Source organism: Diadema antillarum, unplaced genomic scaffold, assembly GCF_040938485.1.
Source record: "Diadema antillarum isolate AM-2024a unplaced genomic scaffold, OU_Dant_1.0 scf00000063, whole genome shotgun sequence".
Taxonomy (NCBI): Eukaryota; Metazoa; Echinodermata; class Echinoidea; order Diadematoida; family Diadematidae; genus Diadema; species Diadema antillarum.
Genome location: NW_027270952.1, coordinates 4,047,207 through 4,066,245, shown reverse-complemented (window position 1 = coordinate 4,066,245; position 19,039 = coordinate 4,047,207). Strand labels below are relative to the sequence as shown.

The 19,039-nt window shown below is 40.1% G+C and overlaps 1 protein-coding gene across 2 annotated transcripts in view; it reads left to right on the top strand.

Moving 5' to 3' along the window:
* The window catches only part of LOC139716224 (prokineticin receptor 2-like), a 134,029-nt gene extending 116,322 nt beyond the window's left edge, over positions 1-17,707 (top strand). For both annotated transcript variants that reach the window (XM_071627788.1, XM_071627789.1), the window contains exon 3: positions 16,826-17,707. In XM_071627788.1, the coding sequence (XP_071483889.1) occupies positions 16,826-17,585 (760 nt within the window). In that variant the 3' untranslated portion in view covers positions 17,586-17,707. The remainder of the gene's footprint in view (positions 1-16,825) is intronic.
* Positions 17,708-19,039: the final 1,332 nt, after the last annotated feature.

The window sequence follows — 19,039 nt, the reverse complement described above, 5'->3', positions numbered from 1 at the left end:
CCCCGTTCCTCACCCTGGTAAGATAGCGGTGCTTTTGCTAATCGATTGTGAAGTTCCGGGGCATGCTATTCTAATCAAAGTAGGTGGCGCTTATCTACTTCGATTAGCCCAGTGACGTTGTGGGTGGTGGTGCATCTGGCGTCGAAATCGCCAGAAGGCAGCAACAGCTGCAGGATATGCGAGATTATTTGCTTAGCTATTAAAGATGACATATACTTCTTATCACATAAAAGTCGTAGAAAAGAATAGAAAAATATTTCTCGGTTTGTTTGGCTTGAAAATATACAATTGATGTATTTGTCACACCGGCTCGCCGCCTGTACAGTTATTCAAACGAGATAATAAAGGCTGGCGAGCATTCGAACGTCAATCACATGATTTCAAACAATCTCCCTCATAGTGAGGTATGTTTAAGGGGGATCTGACTTACATCATACGATTTCTGCATGGTTTATAATCTTTGACTAATTCTCCATAAAAAGGATGCCTTTGCAAAAGTAATCCCTGGGAATGACCAAGAAAAAAAAACACTAATTCGAATCCAACATTCTTCGATGAATATTACATTCACCTAACAACAGATACAAGCTAAGCCGTATTAATTATTCTTACGTGATTGAGTTGAGAACTTTCACAGTAAAGACTCTTTGGAACTCTTCATTTAATATTCCACTATGTATTTATGCACATTTTTTTTTTTGTTGACGTTGTATTTTCATATAAGTTACAAGATGGAAAATTTTTAAACAAATTATTTGTGTATTTCGTGGTCAGGCGGTCGAAGCTGGCGCTATTTCAGTAGTGAGGTTAACCAGTTACTTGTGCGTGTGTGTGCACATGACATGTGTGTTGTGTGAGGGCATTTCCGCTCCCCTTCTTTGATTTACTTTTATCTTGTGATGATATACTTTAGTGATGTTCCGATTTCACTCAAGCAATAAAAGCTGCTACCCAAGCCGCCCATGTTCGAAACTAAAATGTGTGAAATCATTGCGGGTGTATAGAGGAATTCTAATTGTGCTTGTTGAATAAAGTTTAATATGAGTTCTACTCAAATACGGTAATTACTACATAAATGCAGCAATCTCATGGGTTAGATGAGTTATTTACTGGAGGCAAACGTTCTCAACATCATATAATGATTCAAATACTCGGAAATTTAGTAAAATGCTTGGATAGTTTAGGGAATCAAATCATCACTTGAAAGCGTGGTCAAGTATCGAAGCGTAATTCATCAGAGAATATCTGGTGCCATGTTTACCATATAGTAGTCCATACGTACAAATTGTGGTTATGTGTTGGTGAGCATGTTACATTTCACCACTATTCCCTGCCAGCGTGCTCGGCACACACTTTCGTTCTCAAGTTTATCACTTTCCGCTCTCTATCTTAACCAGATATGAACATTGCAGGCAGAAATGAGAGTTTGGCAGCCATCCGAGGCAAAACCTCCTATACCTGCTACACTTTATTATACTCTTATTATTCCCTTTGATGTTTCTGTTCTCTCCTCTTGTTTTCACCGAAATCCTTTCCGTTCGCGAAACCATTTACATCGTCTGTCGCTTTAAGCCGGAGCACAGCTGCCGCGAAGCGCTAGGGCACAGGAGTACTTAAGATTCCGGAGATTGCGGCCCGGCAGGAGCGGGAGGCTTGGTGCTGTCGCGATGGTGTGTGATTGTGGGAAGAGAAGGGAGTAAAGCAGGAACCTTTAAATAGAAACAAAAATAAACCGGATCGAGAACGGATAGGTGAGACAGATGGAAGGGAAAACGGAAGAGAGAAGGAGAGGGAGCGCACACGCGCGCGCGAAATAGAGAGAGAGAGAGAAAAAAAATGAAATTATGTTGATGGAATATGCATTCGTCTTCGCACAGGATAGATACAAAGCAAATCATATCATAGTACGGGTCATGAGACTGAATGCTAACAAAGAAAATGTTATGACCATCGTATTTCTGTACCATTTATCAATCACGTGGACAGAATAGAAACAAAAAGAGAAGATCCCTTAAAGCTATGGTTTTTCAAACATTGATCTGGAGAATATTGAAAATTCAGAAAGAATGCATGTTTTGATCTTTAAGTACTGTATTTAGGAATTCAGTTAACGTAATTCATTTTCTTTGTCCAGCTCCTGTCATCTTCAGTTGGAATTCACAACAGTTTAGATATCAAATACACTTTCATTCATAATCATGTTATAGTTGATTTCACTCCTAGACCATAATAATACAACGCCTGACAATACAAAACTTGGAACCCGTAAACTGTTTCGTTTTCTTCAGCGACGTTCTATTGGGCTATTTGAATAGCTCTGCTGCAACGCGTTTCAGATGAACCTGTCGAGAATTGCCTGCTACGGCAACTATATAGATAGATATTTTAAGGTTGTAGAAAAGTTTTAAAAAGTTCTTTCAAGCAACGTTGCATACATAAAATTGGAACCAAAAACACTTAATCACGTGGAAAGTTGCAGTGAGTGAGGGGAAAAGCGTACAATTATTATGAACAGCAGTAAAAAAAAAAAAAAGAGCCACTGGAAGAGGAGGAGACTGGAAAGAGGAAAGGGGGGGGGGAGGGGGAAGAAAGAAAGAAAATAAGGAAAATTTTTGACGGAACACTAAGTAGAGAGATAAAGTGTGACCAAGTGAACGTGTGTGTGTGTGTGTGTGTGTGTGTGTGTGTGTGTGTGTGTGTGAGGGGGGGGGGCAAAGTTATATGCTGTCGATTAGTTTTGCGGTATATGATTTAATTGAATGGCAAAAACGAATTATTGGCTTGAAGATACCGAAAAAATGAAATGAACACAATGTTGAAAAGGGTTGGCTTCGCTTATTGTAAAAACGCTACACATGACTAGAGGTTTATAAGCTAGAAATGCCACCTATAGTGCTTAAAGACAGAAGGATCCCATCTTGCTTTTGGTATCTGTCTGAATGTCGCCTTTGGCTGGTTTGTGGAAACTGTCATTACCCAGCTTTCCTGTGCAAACAATTCTGCTAAATATTTGGATTATTTCTAAAGTTCGATGAGAACGAACATTGTGTTCATTTTAGGAAAACGATGCTTGACAATATGTTATAGACAACTGTGTACGTCATTATATACACCGATATTACCAAAAATCCCAAGGGGATGATGTTGACTGATTGTGCGTTTTAGTATCATCCGCCAGGGACAACGAGAAAAATTCAGATAGGCATAAACCCAAAGCTGAATCCGTCCTTTCCTACTGCCAAAATAATTTGAAAACTGACACTGACACCGTTAGTCCGCACGAAATTGCAGATAGGAGAAAAGTGAAAGCATACTCCATTGGTCACCGGGAGCTCTGGGGAGAACTCTCACGTCACACTCTCGAAGATGAGAACGTGAGGTGTCACAAAGCTTTTTATCAATTATTCCTGGGATGAAGTTTCACATGTGGACAAGCAAACACGTCAGAAATACCGCATCGCATCCCATTGAGCGGCAAACAACAAAGAGGTCTCCCTCGTCAAATACAGACGACCAGTAGGGCAAGATATGTGTATGGGAAAATATCTACAAAGCATATGGAATCTACATTTTCAAAGGCACACGAATGAATGCAAGATACGTGTACTGGTATAAGAACCAGACGTTTTCCTTTTTCTGTATATTGATCTCTTCGTATAAACCCGTCATTCTTGATTGTATTTCATTCGTAGAAAACATGTAAGATCTTTGCCAACGGAGTTGCGGTTTAGTACCTAGAATTTTAAATGCTCCCGTAAATTCTTTAAAAATGTATGGGAATGTATCTGCGTTCTTGAATAACGCACATACAAACAACCCCAAGCAAGTAAGCAAGCAAACGAGGCGGCAAATTATTAGTCACGTTATCGCAGTTATAGCAGTGTTATAGCCATACCTTCGGTTATCACACAATATTATGCTTTGAGACAATTTTGAAATTCTCGTACCGGTCAGAGTACTATATCTTGACACGCAGCTGACCAATACGTCATAACCGACCATTAAATGCGCCACGCTGGTTTGGCCCGTTTCTTTTTTAGAGCAGGGATCAAGAATCCCATTTCTCGGGGTTTTTTTTTTTTTTTGTGTGTGTGTGTGATTCTATCAAAGTTCTACGGAGTACCTCACATCTTATATTACCTCCTCCCCCGCTTTCGGTGCCTCTTCGAAAAAAACCCACAAGTTTGTTATCTGCCCCTATCTCGCAGATACTTTGATTTTATTTTAGACATTGCATAATTATATTCACCCTTTTGCAAGTGTTCTGTGCATATTATATTCACCAGTTCCTTCAACATGATAACACATCGGATGGATCTATAATGTGGTATCATTTGGAACAATGACATTGCCCGCAGTGAGAAAAAGACAGAAAGAAAGAGAGAGAGAGAGAGAGAGAGAGAGAGAGAGAGCGGGGGGGGGGGGGGGATTGATTTAGAGTGTTATTTTGTCTTTCTTACTGTCTCTTTGGCTCTATATAATACCAGACACACTTTTTAAAATTGTAATGACTTTTGTTTACTACCATCACAGTAACTTGAAACATTAGAGTGACTTAATCACAATACGCGTATTTTATGGAAATTGAGCAATAATAATGTCGAAAGTGATTCACCTTCACCTGCTGCTGGGTAATAATATATATGTTCTCTGTAGAAGACCAATTCTCAATGCAAGTGAATGCAAGTGTCGTGTAATGCAGTGGACACTTCATCACTAGTTATTGGAATCGCTGTAATTGCTAATTGAATAAGACTACAGGCTCGCAGTCGTAAGGTACCTTGTTAGAGTCCTCTGCCAGCAGCAGCTGTTGGTCCCTTTGGCAAAACAGTTTATCCTCATCGCCTAGACATTTGAAGATGATTTTTAGCCCTTAGTCCTATTAGTACAGTCTGCTATGTCGAAATATTGGGTCCCGTGAGATTTTCGTGCCAAAATTGATTTTTTAAAGCTATATTGGTCAATTTGGGGGTGCTGAATCCAAAAAACTTTGGTTCCATTTTTTCCAACCACGTCTTCAGCCGCCATTTTGAATTTCAAAATGGCCACCATAGCAAACTGTATTTTGACCCAATTCTCATAATGTGAGCATTATAGAAGGTTCAAATTTGATGCAAAAAACATGTTTATGATGTCAGACATTCTGATGCACCATTTTCTGATAGCGATAGTTTTGATATTTTTTTAGGCAGCCATCTTGAAAATAAAAATGGCCGCCATTGCTAAATATATTTTACCCATATCTAACGTTGTAAGCACAATGGAAAGTATAAATTTGGGGCAAAAAGCATGCTTCTGATGTCAGACATGCTAATACATATTTTTTTTTTTTTTAATGATGGATCATTTTCATTGGCGGCCATCTTGAAATTCAAAATGGCCACAATAACAAATGTAATTGGGCCTGTATCTCATATCGTATTCATTGTGTAAGGTTCTAATTTGGGGCAAAGAGCATGCGTATGCTATCAGACATTCTGAAACATCTTTTTCTGAAACGATGGTTCATTTTGATATTGAAGGTGGCCATCTTGAAATACAAAATGGCCGCCATACCAGAACGTATATTTTGACCCATATCTCATGTTGTAAGCAATAAAGAAAGTTCACATTTCGGGCATAAACCGGGCTCATGATGTTGAACATTCAGATGCACTTTTCTCCTCCCTTAAATTGCAGATCACTTTCGAGGCAGCCATCTTAACATTCAAAATGGCTGCTTTTCAGCTAATATCTCTGGTTACAAGCAACTTTTAGACATAATTATGAATGTTTATGGTGGCGTACAGTATACATTCTTTAAAAAAAAAACACACATAGGGCCTATACATTCTGTAATAATGGATTATTCGCATTGGCCGCCACTCTTGAAATTCAAGATGGATTTCGACCATATTTGGTGCTGTTGGATCTTTAAACTGCAAACCCAAGCATGCTGGAACACCCATGTGTAAGTCAGTCACTTCAGTGAATTGCGTAGGCGGGACTGCTTCCTATCCTGTAGGTACACTGCCATGTTGAAATGCAAAATGGCTGCCGTGGGGAAACATTCTTTTAAAAAGCACTGCGTTCGGGTAAAAATTATGAATGGGAAATCATGTGATTCTGACGTCAAAACAAATGAATTTCAAAAGAACCTCTTAATAACTGTGTCTGAGTGACTAAATGCCCCATTTAGACGATTTTGTTGTAGAGTTTACAATATTAGCCCTATATTCTAAAAATTTGTGGGATAGTTACTTTAATAGATACAATGTCTTCTAGGCTCATTCCCTGCATAATGTTTTTGAAGTCACAGCACTTTAAAGCTGTACACAAGGGAGAATTGGTTCTATAAAATTCTTCTAGAAACAGTGACTTTTGCATTTCTTGCTATGAGCATGATAATGGAATCTGCGGCCACCTTTGGTGTAGGAAGCTCAAAGCATTTAATTGAACATTTTATGCATACCCTCTGGAAATAACTACTTATTATATCATAATTTCTCTGTAGTAGAGGCACAAATTAGGTTGTGAGAGTTTACGAGCTTTGCTCTCTGGATTTGTTGTATCAAGACTCTACGAGGGTAAAGTGAGAGATTGTCCTGGTTGAAGTCATCCACGCCAAACTTCTGGAAGGCATGGACTGTGTCATTGCACATTCTGCGTGATTCCAGGTTTAGGTACTTCTTGGTCCATCTGCTCTTTGAGACATCCTCAAATTTTCAACTTCAGCCAGCACCATAAAAGGCATGAAAAAGCAGACCTTTGTTTCTTTCGCAACGAACTGCAGAACATAATCTCTCAATAATGTCAATTGTACTTTTGTCATTTCCTTTTCCAGTGATGGAGCAGATATCATGCAATGCAGTAAATAAAGCAAACTTACAAGATCCATGAGGAGAATCGGAATGTCAGTGTCTACGTAATAATCATCAATATCTATGATTTTCCCGTTGCTCTTGAAGTAGCATCTATACATACAATGGAATGAGGCTATCCGTTTCCCCGTTGTGAGTGACGGGTGACAGCTCCCATGGCATCTTTGATGAACCCTTTGTTTCTTTTCTTTCCGTGATGTGGTCTCTGTGTCAGATGGAAATGACTGCTCAGTATTTAAACTTTCAGGCTGATTATTTGGCTCAGTTTTGTGGGTTTCTAAGGCATGGGTATGAAAAATGAACCTTTGTTAGTGAGAATGAGGAGAAGCCCATGAAATTATGAGATGAAGAGTGATTGTGGAATTACTTAGAACTTATACCTTCCGATAATTGTATCGTTCAGCAATGACTGGATAATGACAGCTCTATCAGACTGTAGAGCCAGTAGAAATGTTATGAGAAGCTGGTGATCCTCTTAAATTTAATGACTTTGGATCCAATCTTACATGGTGTATTTTAATTGCACGAGTTGAATGTCTGCCCTTTTTCATACTATCCCAGAGATTAATATATTTTAACTCTCCTAGGTACAAATTCTTAGTACAGAACATGAAAACTGCCCTTTTCATTTCTTTCTAGAAATATCCCCTTTGAATGTTTCCGATAGCTGATTGCCAAACACCACATTCATCAGCTTCAAGGCAGTGACAATTTTTGAGATTACCCTCATGTGATAGTCTTCTGAATTGTGGGGGAATTCTGATGCATGCAAAGCGCCACAGAACTGAGCTATCACTGCTCCTTTGTTGTTTTAGAATCATTGGCTGTACGTCAGCAGTAAGCATTTTGGAAGTCTTAAAGGGGATGGCTAGTAACCGATCAGTGGGAATCAGTGGGAATGCTGAGGGATGATTGTTCCAATCCTTGTGGGATTTATTTAAGAGTACATTATATATCTACTGTTGTGTGAAAAGTATTTGCTTCAGAACGGTCTCATATTCAAGTAATGTGCAGATTAATGCCCCGTCACTGACCAGGGACGCTTACCTGGAAACATTAAACTGCACATTACTTGAATATGAGACCATTCTGAAGCAAATAATTTTCACACAAGAATAGATATATAGTGTACCCTTAAATGAATCCCACAAGGATTGGAACAATCATCCTTCAGCATTCCCACTGATTCCCACTGATCAGTTACTAGCCATCCCCTTTAATAATTGAAGATGACCAACTCAATGGCAATCAGGAAAAAGCCTACTCATTTCTTATTTATTCTGTATCATTTCAGAAATATATCTAGTGTCTAGCAAATCTTGTTTCAGTTTGTGGCCAACAAACAAGCTTGTGAATGGGATGCCTGGTAGGGTGACCATGGCATTTCTTGCCATTGGCCATTGCGAGACTTTTTCCTTGTTTGTCTTCATTCTCTCGAGGCAGCATCAAGTTCTTGATGATCACCTTCAGTTGTATCAATGCTTGCTTTTGTACAATTATTTTACTGACTGGGCTTAAATACAATCATTAACGAGGTTCCACGATGCAAAATAATGAGTTCCCTGAGAGGTAAAAACAAACCGCTTTAGCGGGCAGTTCGCGAACCGCATATACCCGCCTGGCTATATGGGATGTAACGCCTACACACTTGCCCACATGTATGGGACAGTGATATGCCCCCTCCCCCCAGACGCAGTTTTTGCCCCTCAGCATGGCTTGATGACATCATTGGAACCTCGTCCTTACATTTTGAATTTACGGCGACCATTTTGAATTGAGAGATGGCTGTCATTCTGCTTGACCTGGAAATGGATTCGGTCTATCTAGAACAATTTTGGCAAATTCATCTAAGGCGCTTACAACAGTATAATATGTTTTCTATGGCAGCCATCTTGAATTTCAACATGATGGCCTGTCTAATGATCCACAATTAGGAAACAGCTGTACTGGAATGTTGGACACCACAAGCATGTTTATTCTTGAAAATTTGATGCTTCTACAATAATTGCAACCTGAGATATGGGTAAAAATGTTATGGCGGCCATTTTGAATTTCAAGATGGCAGCCTACAAACTGTACAAGACAATCCACAATATCAGAAAAAGATATGTCAGAGTGTCTGACATCACAACGACGCATTTTGCACCAAATTTGAAACTTCTGCAATGCTCACTTTATGAGATATGGGTCAAATTACAGTTTGCTGTGGCGGCCATTTTGAAATTCAAGATGGCAGCCTACAAATTGTATCAAAACAATCCACAATATCAGAAAAAGATATATCAGAGTGTCTGACATCACACCCATGCATTTTGCACCAAATTTGAAGCTTCTACAATGCTCAATTTATGAAATATGGGTCAAAATACAGTTTGCTATTGCGGCCATTTTGAAATTCAAAATGGCGGCTGAAGACGTGGTTGGAAAAAATGGAATCAAAGTTTTTTGGATTCAGCATCCCCAAATTGACAAAGTTAGCAAATAAAATCAATTTTGGCACAAAATTCTCACGGGATTACATAGTAGCCTCTACTATATGGTAGCTTGCTCTTAAGCTTTTAAGTGCTTCCTTTGTGGCCACGTAAGACACGCCAAAGCCCTTCCGGAAAGACAGCTAATCCCGCTTAGAGTAGCACTTGTCTATACTGAGATAGTTATACCAGTTTCTCCACGGTTGCTTCAAACTATTACCTATTTTTGGTCTCAAACAATGCTATCAATTACGTTTGACTACTATGACTCGTTATCAAGTTTTAGAGAAAGGTATATATAGTAGCATGAAAAGAAGTCAATGTCAAACCATCATCACATAGAGCGTTTTGTTGTAGATGAAGAATGACTACAAGGTGACGAATTTATATTTCCTGGTTCATCAGTTCGTCAAGTAATATCACTATTCGTTTAATATATTATCATATTATTAGGACAGTTGATACTGAAATGAAGTTAATCAGCAACAATATATATATATATATATATATATATATATATATATATATATATATAAAACTTAGCTTTATTTGGAGGGATCTAGACAGTCACACGGACACTCCTTCAAACATCACCTCATTTACCATAGCACCCTTGCCCCGTCCGTTTGCCCGTCAAATGGTTACCGGTCGTTGCATTTCTATTAATATCCATAGCCGAAGGAATTGCCAATTGTTTTGAGTGGGTTGACCTGAACTCACAAACACAGGTGCAAGATTCACTGCGCTTGACTGCTTGACCTCGATTATGGGTGGGTGGAAACCGTAAATTAGTTCGTTTCAAATCTCGTCGACCATTTCGTCCTACCAGCTACTAGGGGTCACCTATCTTTATTCAGTAGACTTGGATATAAAACATCCAGAGAATCTTCAGTCGATGTTTGACTGCCTGCCTCTGCGTTCTTGGAACAGAAGGACGACTACCTCATTGATAACTCGGCTTTCAAATACACAAGCGACCGAGCCCATATAAATTCCATCTACCATCTGAATCCTCCATTAATAAACTTCCTTCCATTTTCCCATTGTTTCAGAATTGCACACTGAAATGATAAGAGGGATTGTTGCCGTATTACTTCGGCGGAAAATGATGTGCATGGGTTGAATGAAAGACAACGACTTTACCTCTGCATTCCTACAAATTACTCAGCTGAGCGACACATTGCGGCACGGCAATCTTCTTTCTGAATAAATTAGGCAATGAGATTGTTGGAAAACAAATTCCAGGATTCAAGAATAGTTTACTTCTTTTGTCACTCAGCAGACTGAAAGTATCATTAATTTGTGTTCCCGTATATTGATTCGATTTCACCTGAAGCCTTTCATAATGTAGTCATTTTATGGATAATTGTTGTTTCTTGCTTTCATGTTCCATTTTACTCTCATTCGTTTATAATCTCACTTGTCTCCCATACTCACTTCTGCCTCATTTTGCCAAGGAGATAGTGTATACCATTGGCCAGGAGAGCAATCCAAATTGATCTCTTCACAGGCGAAGTGTTTTTTTTTTCATTAACTTCGCTTTCTTCTTCTCTTCTACCTTGTCCTCCTCTTCTTTCGTTTCTTTTTTATTCATTCTCCTTCTTCCGTTTTCATTCTCTTCCTTTCACGTCCTCTTCGTGCTGTTCTTCTTCATCTTCTACTGCAACAGAACTGTCACAACGGTTTGCTTTTTGTCGCAAAAATTTGGACCGTGCGCCACCTCTTGCCGATTGGTAAACAGTTCCCGAGTCCTTGATAATATGTAGCGCATTAAATTTCAGTAGCACTCAGTGCTTACGTTTCTTATACTCATTGCGTGACAGTGTCGTCTCTGAATTTTGGGCTAACACTGATTCAATGCAACTGGATCCACGCTGTAACTTTCATAATTATAATGAAGGAAATGTCTTGAAAAAGAATACACATAAACATTTCAACCGATATGGTAGAAGAAATTATATTAAAAAATAGACAAACAAACACACCGGTTTACATGCACGTTGGATGAATGAAATAGAAATTGAGCAAGATATAATGATCTCAATGTCCCTATTAATTTCAGCGGACATGGAGTTCAAATTGCACCTTGAAATAGTGATCTTGATCATGTGACTATGATGCAACAATACTTCTCGCGAAATTATGTATCACCATAAACTGATATAACACTTGAAGTGATTTTATCCAGGACAATGTAGATTCATTCAACTGTTGTCTCCAGTATGACAATCTGCGTAATCTTATCACAAAATATTCCTGGTTCTCGGTATAGCCAATGAATTAAGGACGCGTGAAACTCCATGCAAATCACCTGTAATGAATTCATTTCTCAGCATTTGGATAGCAGTAAAGACTGTATAAATCATAGGCGATATTAACAATACTTTTCGGCACCTCTCTTACGCGTACATGCATACCTACAACGATAAGAATATGTAGATGTGACTGCTCAGGGAAAAACAATCTATTTATTGCTATGTCTATGAAATAAGACCGAAGTCGTATACTGGTCCCCATTTTCGATGTTAAACTCCCCTATTTAAAAACCTGATTGTTTTAGGCCAGAGGAATCGGTGTCTAGAAACCCCATCCTCGTGCTCATTTTAGTAGATTTCCACCCTATCCGCAGCAATCTTCCTTTGCCTTTGAATGATGAATCGTATTTAATGCATACGTGGCTCGAGTTTACTCCCAGTGGATCGAACAGAAGCACGCCCCCGAAAAAAAGCAAAACAACCATGAACAGCAGACAACCTCAACCTCCCGGGTTAATTGGTAAATCTTGTTTTTTCTATGCTGAAGATGAAACCCAGCACTGTTTACCTGCTGTCGCACTTCCCAGTCTTCTAGGAGCTATTTTGAAATAGATTCTCCCAAATTATAGAATCATAGGCCCAGATTAAAAACATGAGATGCAGATTTCGTTAGAAAGGTTATATTGCACTTGTATTTGACACCTGCGGGATTAATCACGAGATATAAAATCCGAAGATACGAAACATCTTGACTATAGGATTGTTTTGTGGCCGAACGTGAGAGCTGAGCGTGTGTTATCATTGCTCCATGATAACTTGTTTGTACTCTTTAATAATTTGTCATCACGAAGGACATAATTGTCAAAGGCTCGTATAATACTACAATTCTTATCTGTATTTGAAATTCTGATATTGCGGTTCGATTAAGAAAGTTTAACAGCAAAGTCAAGGGATATCACCGACTTACAGTATCAATGCTGTCTTTACTCAATTCATTTGACACCTTGTTTCTATTTGAACCTAAGTGGCTTTCATCTTTTTAGCTTTGCATGTAATTGGTAACACAAAACAAAGAGCCCACCAATCATTCCTACCTTTTCCTGCTGGCTGGATGTCTCAAATAACATTGAAATTACCAGTCAGTTGAAATTCTAGTAGAGTATCTGCGGTATGCTCTTAGCTCCTATGTTAGGAAAGTTTAAGACTATACAAATCCTGATTGACAAATTGCCCTACATCGACGTAAATAAGCACTGACTTGACCAGTTTTTTGGTAGTAGCCATGATAACAGAAATCATGGGCGTACGTACTCGAGCAGGATTCGAACCTACGACCTCCTCATCTCCGGACAGGCGTCATTTCCACTAGATCACCGAGCTTCCGTCCGACAGCAAATGCAAGGGCAATTTGTCAATCAGTTGCAATAAAAACATCTCGACGGAAGAATTTCACAAATTTTATTTTGAATAATTACGCAGTACCCGCTGCATGCTATAAGGATTAGAACCAGGACTTGCTGTCGGGTGGAAGCTCGGTGGTCTAGTGGAGATGACGCCTGTCCGGAGATGAGGAGGTCGTAGGTTCGAATCCTGCTCGAGTACGTATGCCCATGATTTCTTTTATCACGGCTACCACTAAGACATTGATCAAGTCAGTGCTTATTTACGTCGATGTAGGGCAATTTGTCAATTGGTTGCAATAAAAACATCTCGACAGAAGAATTTCACAAATTTGAATATGCAAATCCTATACTGAATTTATAATTCCACTGTATGATCAAATTGTGAATGAGTATGTAAAGATCGTCTCTTTTTTTTTCTTTCGTTCAGTTTGAACTATTGGTTCTATTGCTTTATTGGCAAGAAGTACCGGTAGTTGTTGAGTCAAAACCCTTCTAAAAGACGGCAAGTGTAAGGAGGGTGAAAAGGAAAATATTGGAAATAAGATGTAACAGATAAGTAGTTTGCATACAGTAGGTTTGTGAAACTGATTTTTTTTTTTAAATCTTAATTTGATCTGTCGTTCTAATTTCAGCACTTTCACTGTTTGGTGCTGGTTCATTTCCATATTCAAAACTCTTAGATGAAGTCATAGAATTTCTTGCATGTGATTTGTGAAATGTGACTAATATCATACATGGCTGACTTTCCTAAATCACCGTACCGACCGTTAAAAAGCACTGCCACACCATTTCTAGTTTACTTTACTATGTGGTGTGAAAACAAATAACAAATGATAGAAGCTTCATTACAATCGGTCATAAAAGAACACCAAGGGACTTTACGATTTCAAATGTTTTCATCGAATAGTGAGAAAAGTAGACCAGGCGATAATTTGAAAGCTTACACACAAAAGTTCCAGACTTCCATTGAAGTGCAGGCTTCATGCTTGAAGATAAACGCACTGTTTTTGTGTGGGTAGGTGTTGGCCTATTTAGCCAGGGTTAGCGCCCTGCTCTTTGCGATGGACGAAGGAAGCGGAATTTTTTACGTGCATGAGTTTGTGACTCACACACAAGGGACCACCATTTTATGTCCTATCTGAGGGACAGAGTGTTTTTGTCTCTTACAAGAGGGGACGGTATGATTACATACAAGATTGCTCAGTGAGACTCGGGAATCGAACCTCGGTCCTTTGGATCCAAAGGCAGACGCGCTTCCCACTGCGCCATATCACCGCCCTTTTTGCGCGATGATCTACAAAATACAACCAGATACCCTCACACGTCACCATTGGTAGTTCGTTACAACACTACAATAGCTAATGTGATGAGAAGGATATTTTTTCTTTCAATTTCATGAAAAGATACTTAATGAATACTAGCGTGCATATCAACGGATGGTTCGTCAAGCGATGACGTCAGCAAGTCATTGTATTGTTTTGTGACATAGCATGAAGCCTTTAAGTCCAAAGACTTCCTCATATTTTGCATGATTTTAATCAAGGTTTTACCATTCCTTGTGTTTGTCTGAAGGCAACTTGAAGACATTACACTTTGGATATACGCTCAGACTAGAATATTCACAGAGCAAGTCAGAGATATGTATAAAGGCCGTGTCACGCCAGCCTTGCGTGCGACTTGCAAAGAACAATTTTGACTACCCGGAGGTCCCCGTAGATATCCACACATGACAGTACCTAGCATGTATCTCAAAAGTAGTCGCCCGGAGGTGCGCACGCATATTTTTGTACCCGCAACCGTGTTTAGGCCCTGTCACACCTTTCCGCGCAAGCTACTCGGGCTTGTTACATGTAGGGATTTTCTAGCATACCGGACATTCCTGAGGGCGGAAAAGGATTTGTGCGAGTCAGCGCATGTGTCTTACTTGCTGGACGCGTTATACTTGCGAGTATACTGTGTGACCTTTGTACCAGTCGCGTGGGGGCTGACAACTTAGTGAAGGAATTCCTCTAATGGAATGGCTGAAATCTCACAGAATTTCATTATCTTGGCTGCATACGGGACTGCGAAGTACCTGCGTGGGAATTACCTGGGAAGTACTGCCGCTAAGGGTCTCCTACTGGCGTTCTGCATGGACCTCTACGGGCATTCCCGCGACTCACCCGGAAAAAGTTTTGGTCATGCTCAAAACTTGGCTGCGGTTAAATCAGACTTGCGTGAGCACCTCCGGGCAACTACGCGCTAGATACTGTCAGGTGCGGACCAACTGCGGAGAGCTCCTTGGAGTAAATTTGTTTCCCCGCAAGTCAAGCCGCAGAAGTTCCCCCGTACGGTATGACAAGGCATGAATGAAAATTGCAAACATTCTTGTTCGCCCGCTGAAAATCTTCTACGTGCTGGAAACTACCTCCTCGCCACAAGCCCGCGTTATGGTGTGACACGGCCTTTAGATCTGACTAAAGGAACAGGGAGCTCCCTTCTCTACTTGCGTTCCCGAGTTATTTCTGTGATGTAACGCTGCCTTTTTCCTTTTCCCTGTAAGGACCGTGCAAAGCTGAAATATCATCTCAAATTTGTTTGTGTTATAATAGACCAAGACAGGAATCGTATAGATTTTTGTTAGTCATTTTCGTACGCTTGTCATTTAACGTTGTAATCGTGTCATTCAAAATACACAAAAGAGAGGACAATGAGCAGTGATGAAGGTTGAACTTCGTTTTTCCATCATTTGATTTCATCCTTCGTTCAAACGATATGTAGCATTTACGCCCTCCAAATTAGAATGCCGGTCTAGACCATTCAAATTCGTCGAAGGCAAAGGAGCGTTTTTCTTTTTTTTTCTTTTTTTCGAGTTTGGAAGTTTGTAGTAAAGGACCTGAGCAGAGGAGACGTCGCGCGTTGCCACGGTCGAAAGACCAAACTTATGGTTTGCGCTCTCACCAAGAAGACGACTACATTACTATAGGGCGACTCATAGAGACTAGCCAGGACTCGATGGAGTCGCGAGAGAATTTTGATTAGGTCGTGAAATGTGGAATACAAACTTAAGTCACGAGGCCTGACAATTAAAACAGGCTATGTGAATCTGTATCCACCCACACTTGCATTTCATATTCTTGAGCACGTAGAGACTGAAGTGATATGTACCACAATGTTGTATTATCGTATTATGTTCGTCAAATTCGACTTCACATTGCGCTGATCCCAGCACTACACACACGTACTCACACGCACTCACGCATGGGCATAGATAATGCACATACACATAGACAGGCACACATACACCCAAACACACACACATACACCTAGACACACACAAACACCCATGCACATACAGGTTTTTTGTTTGTTTGTCAAAATACTTTATTTTCATGGCATGTACTCATCGGTAAGAGTCAGAAATGTTGGTCTCAGGAAAGAAGCAAGAGGACTACGGTTTATCAGTAGCAAATCTCGGGCATGTAGGTCAGAAAAAAAGAGAGAAAAAAGGTCTCAACATAATTCTCTGAGGAGGAATACCGTTATTGGCTAGATTCGTGTAGAATCCACGCATTAACTTGATCATAATTATGTACATAATCATAATATGTACATAATGCTGTATTTTGTTTTTACGTTATATATATTATTTTTCCCCGATTTGATGCGCTTAGAAACATCAGTATTAAGCGCTTTATAAATGTTATTCATTATCATTATCATTATCATTATCATAAGTTGATCATGCAATCGGTAGCTATCCACTGGATGAAATGCAAGGAAGAATGGTAATGTTTAGGGTCGGGCCCGTTTTTTTTCCTTCATGCCATATCGAATTCATTCTCTGTCTCCTCCAGGTACATTGGCATCTTTCGACCACTTCGTCCTCGCATGAAGAAATCTACACTCTGCTTCATCGTCGCCTCCATCTGGATTGCTTCCATCCTCATCTCTCTACCTACCCCGATGAAAACCCAAGTCACAATAGGGCTGAACTGCTTCACCGGTGAGATCCAGCGGCAGTGCTTCGAGTTCTGGCACAACACCAAGGCATCCAAGATCTACATCACTTTCATCACCTTGGTCGAGTTCCTGCTGCCCTTCTGCACCATGGGGGCCATCTATCTCAAAATCGCCATGCAGCTGTGGATGCACAGGACACCGCCGGGTATCCAGACAGATCGCCACCGCGAGATCACGCTAGTCCGGAAGCAGAAGACTATCCCGATGTTGATTACCGTGGTTGTCTCCTTCTTCTTCTGCTGGGCGCCTTACTATTCCTACCACCTCTCCGTCAACTTCGCCCGAGAACTCCTGGAGGAGTTCTCGGGACACCTGGCTCTCTTCTACGTGGTCGAGAGCATCGCCATGCTTAACTCGGTCATCAGCACCATCATCTATTTCCTGATGAGCCCTAGCTTCCGGGTTGAGCTTACCCTCCTCGTGCCGCGTCTCATCAGCAAGCAGTGTCTGCAGCCTGTGCGGACTAGCGACATCGAGAAGGACAAGTTCAACACACCTCTGCAGACGCATAGCATTGTCTCACAGGGCCGTAACGGATATCACCAGGTAGGGCTTGTCCGCAAAAGCTCGGAGACTGCTGAAGCTCGCATTTGATCATTACTTGCATGTGAAGTCGTGTTTTCTAGCCGAATTATTATTACATGCGACTGTATCGAGTAATGACAGCAGTCAGTTTTGACCTTGAAAACACATGGAGTCATCAATGCGCTATCAAACTCTAGGTGCTAGCAGGGTGGTAAAAGACAGTGATAAGTGCAGGGTCGGTCTAAAAACTATAAGCTTGTTCTATCGTGAGACATTATTTCACATACAATGATCTTATGACCGCCCCACAACGCCGTCTTTGCTTCGATGGATGGTTGGAAACAAACTGTCAGAAAACGACTGGTATTGACCAATGTATAGACCTGCAAAAACAGTTGAATCTGATCGAAATCGAATTGCAAAGAGTGTGGGGATGACTAATTCAATATATTGTAAATGTATGCCTGCATACCTTTAACAGTACGGATGACCAGCGATGTCTACAAGTTACAAGAATTCTTGCCTTGTGTATCCTAGTTTTACTCTTTTCCATAACTGATCTGAGGATGGTGGACTGTAGAAAGATCGCCATGACAGAGAGGGTAAAAGAACCCCCTGGAGAGGAGTTTTGCGAGGGTGATATTAACAGAAATGAGAAAGCGCTTGATTTTCATAAGTTATGCATTCGGATTGTGCATTGGCATTTCTGATATGATGGTGTTGAAGGAATGATTACACAGATCATAGTCTTCGAGTAAGGCGAAAATTTATTTATTGATTCCTTGTGCTTTGCTAACATGCTACGGGATACATGTATTATGATATGTATGGTATCTATCAAATTTACTCATTACTGCGGTACGTTTCTCTCATTTACACGTGAGTATTACACAAAAATATTCGCGGCTTCTCTCAGTATGTTACGTTCTTCCCTCTGTGAACATTTCTATGATCATTCAATATCATTTAAAACGACAGAGGGATTATGCATGTATATTTCTCCGACTTTGATGTGTTACACTGATGGTGGGGAAATTATGGGAAGATTTGTGCCTACTGGACTGCCTTAGTTTCGCGAATCAAAGCGCATGGATACGGCTGCATTGATATGTTATGGACAAAGATCAACAGCAACCGCGCAGGTGCATGGCTAAACTGTGAAACAACAAGCGCACCTTACTATCTGTAAGCGCACCTTACTATCTGTTTTATTCTTCAGTCATCTAGGATCGTGTATCTTGAATAGTATAACATAACATGATGGATCGGTCACTGCGATTTTTCTGAAAGAAATTTGTATTGTGTTATTTTCTCTTGTTTTGTTTTGTCTCTTAGGTCATTGGGGAAACAGGTAGAAAGGAGTATCTTTTGCCGGAGTGAGCTCAGGTGGAGGACAAAATGATATTGTAATCAACGGGAAATACAACAAATACTTTATTTGTGTGGGTGGTTTTTTTTTAATTGGTGCTACCAATGCTGCAGCGTTTCGTTGTTTTTTTCAAACCTATGAATATTATACCGTT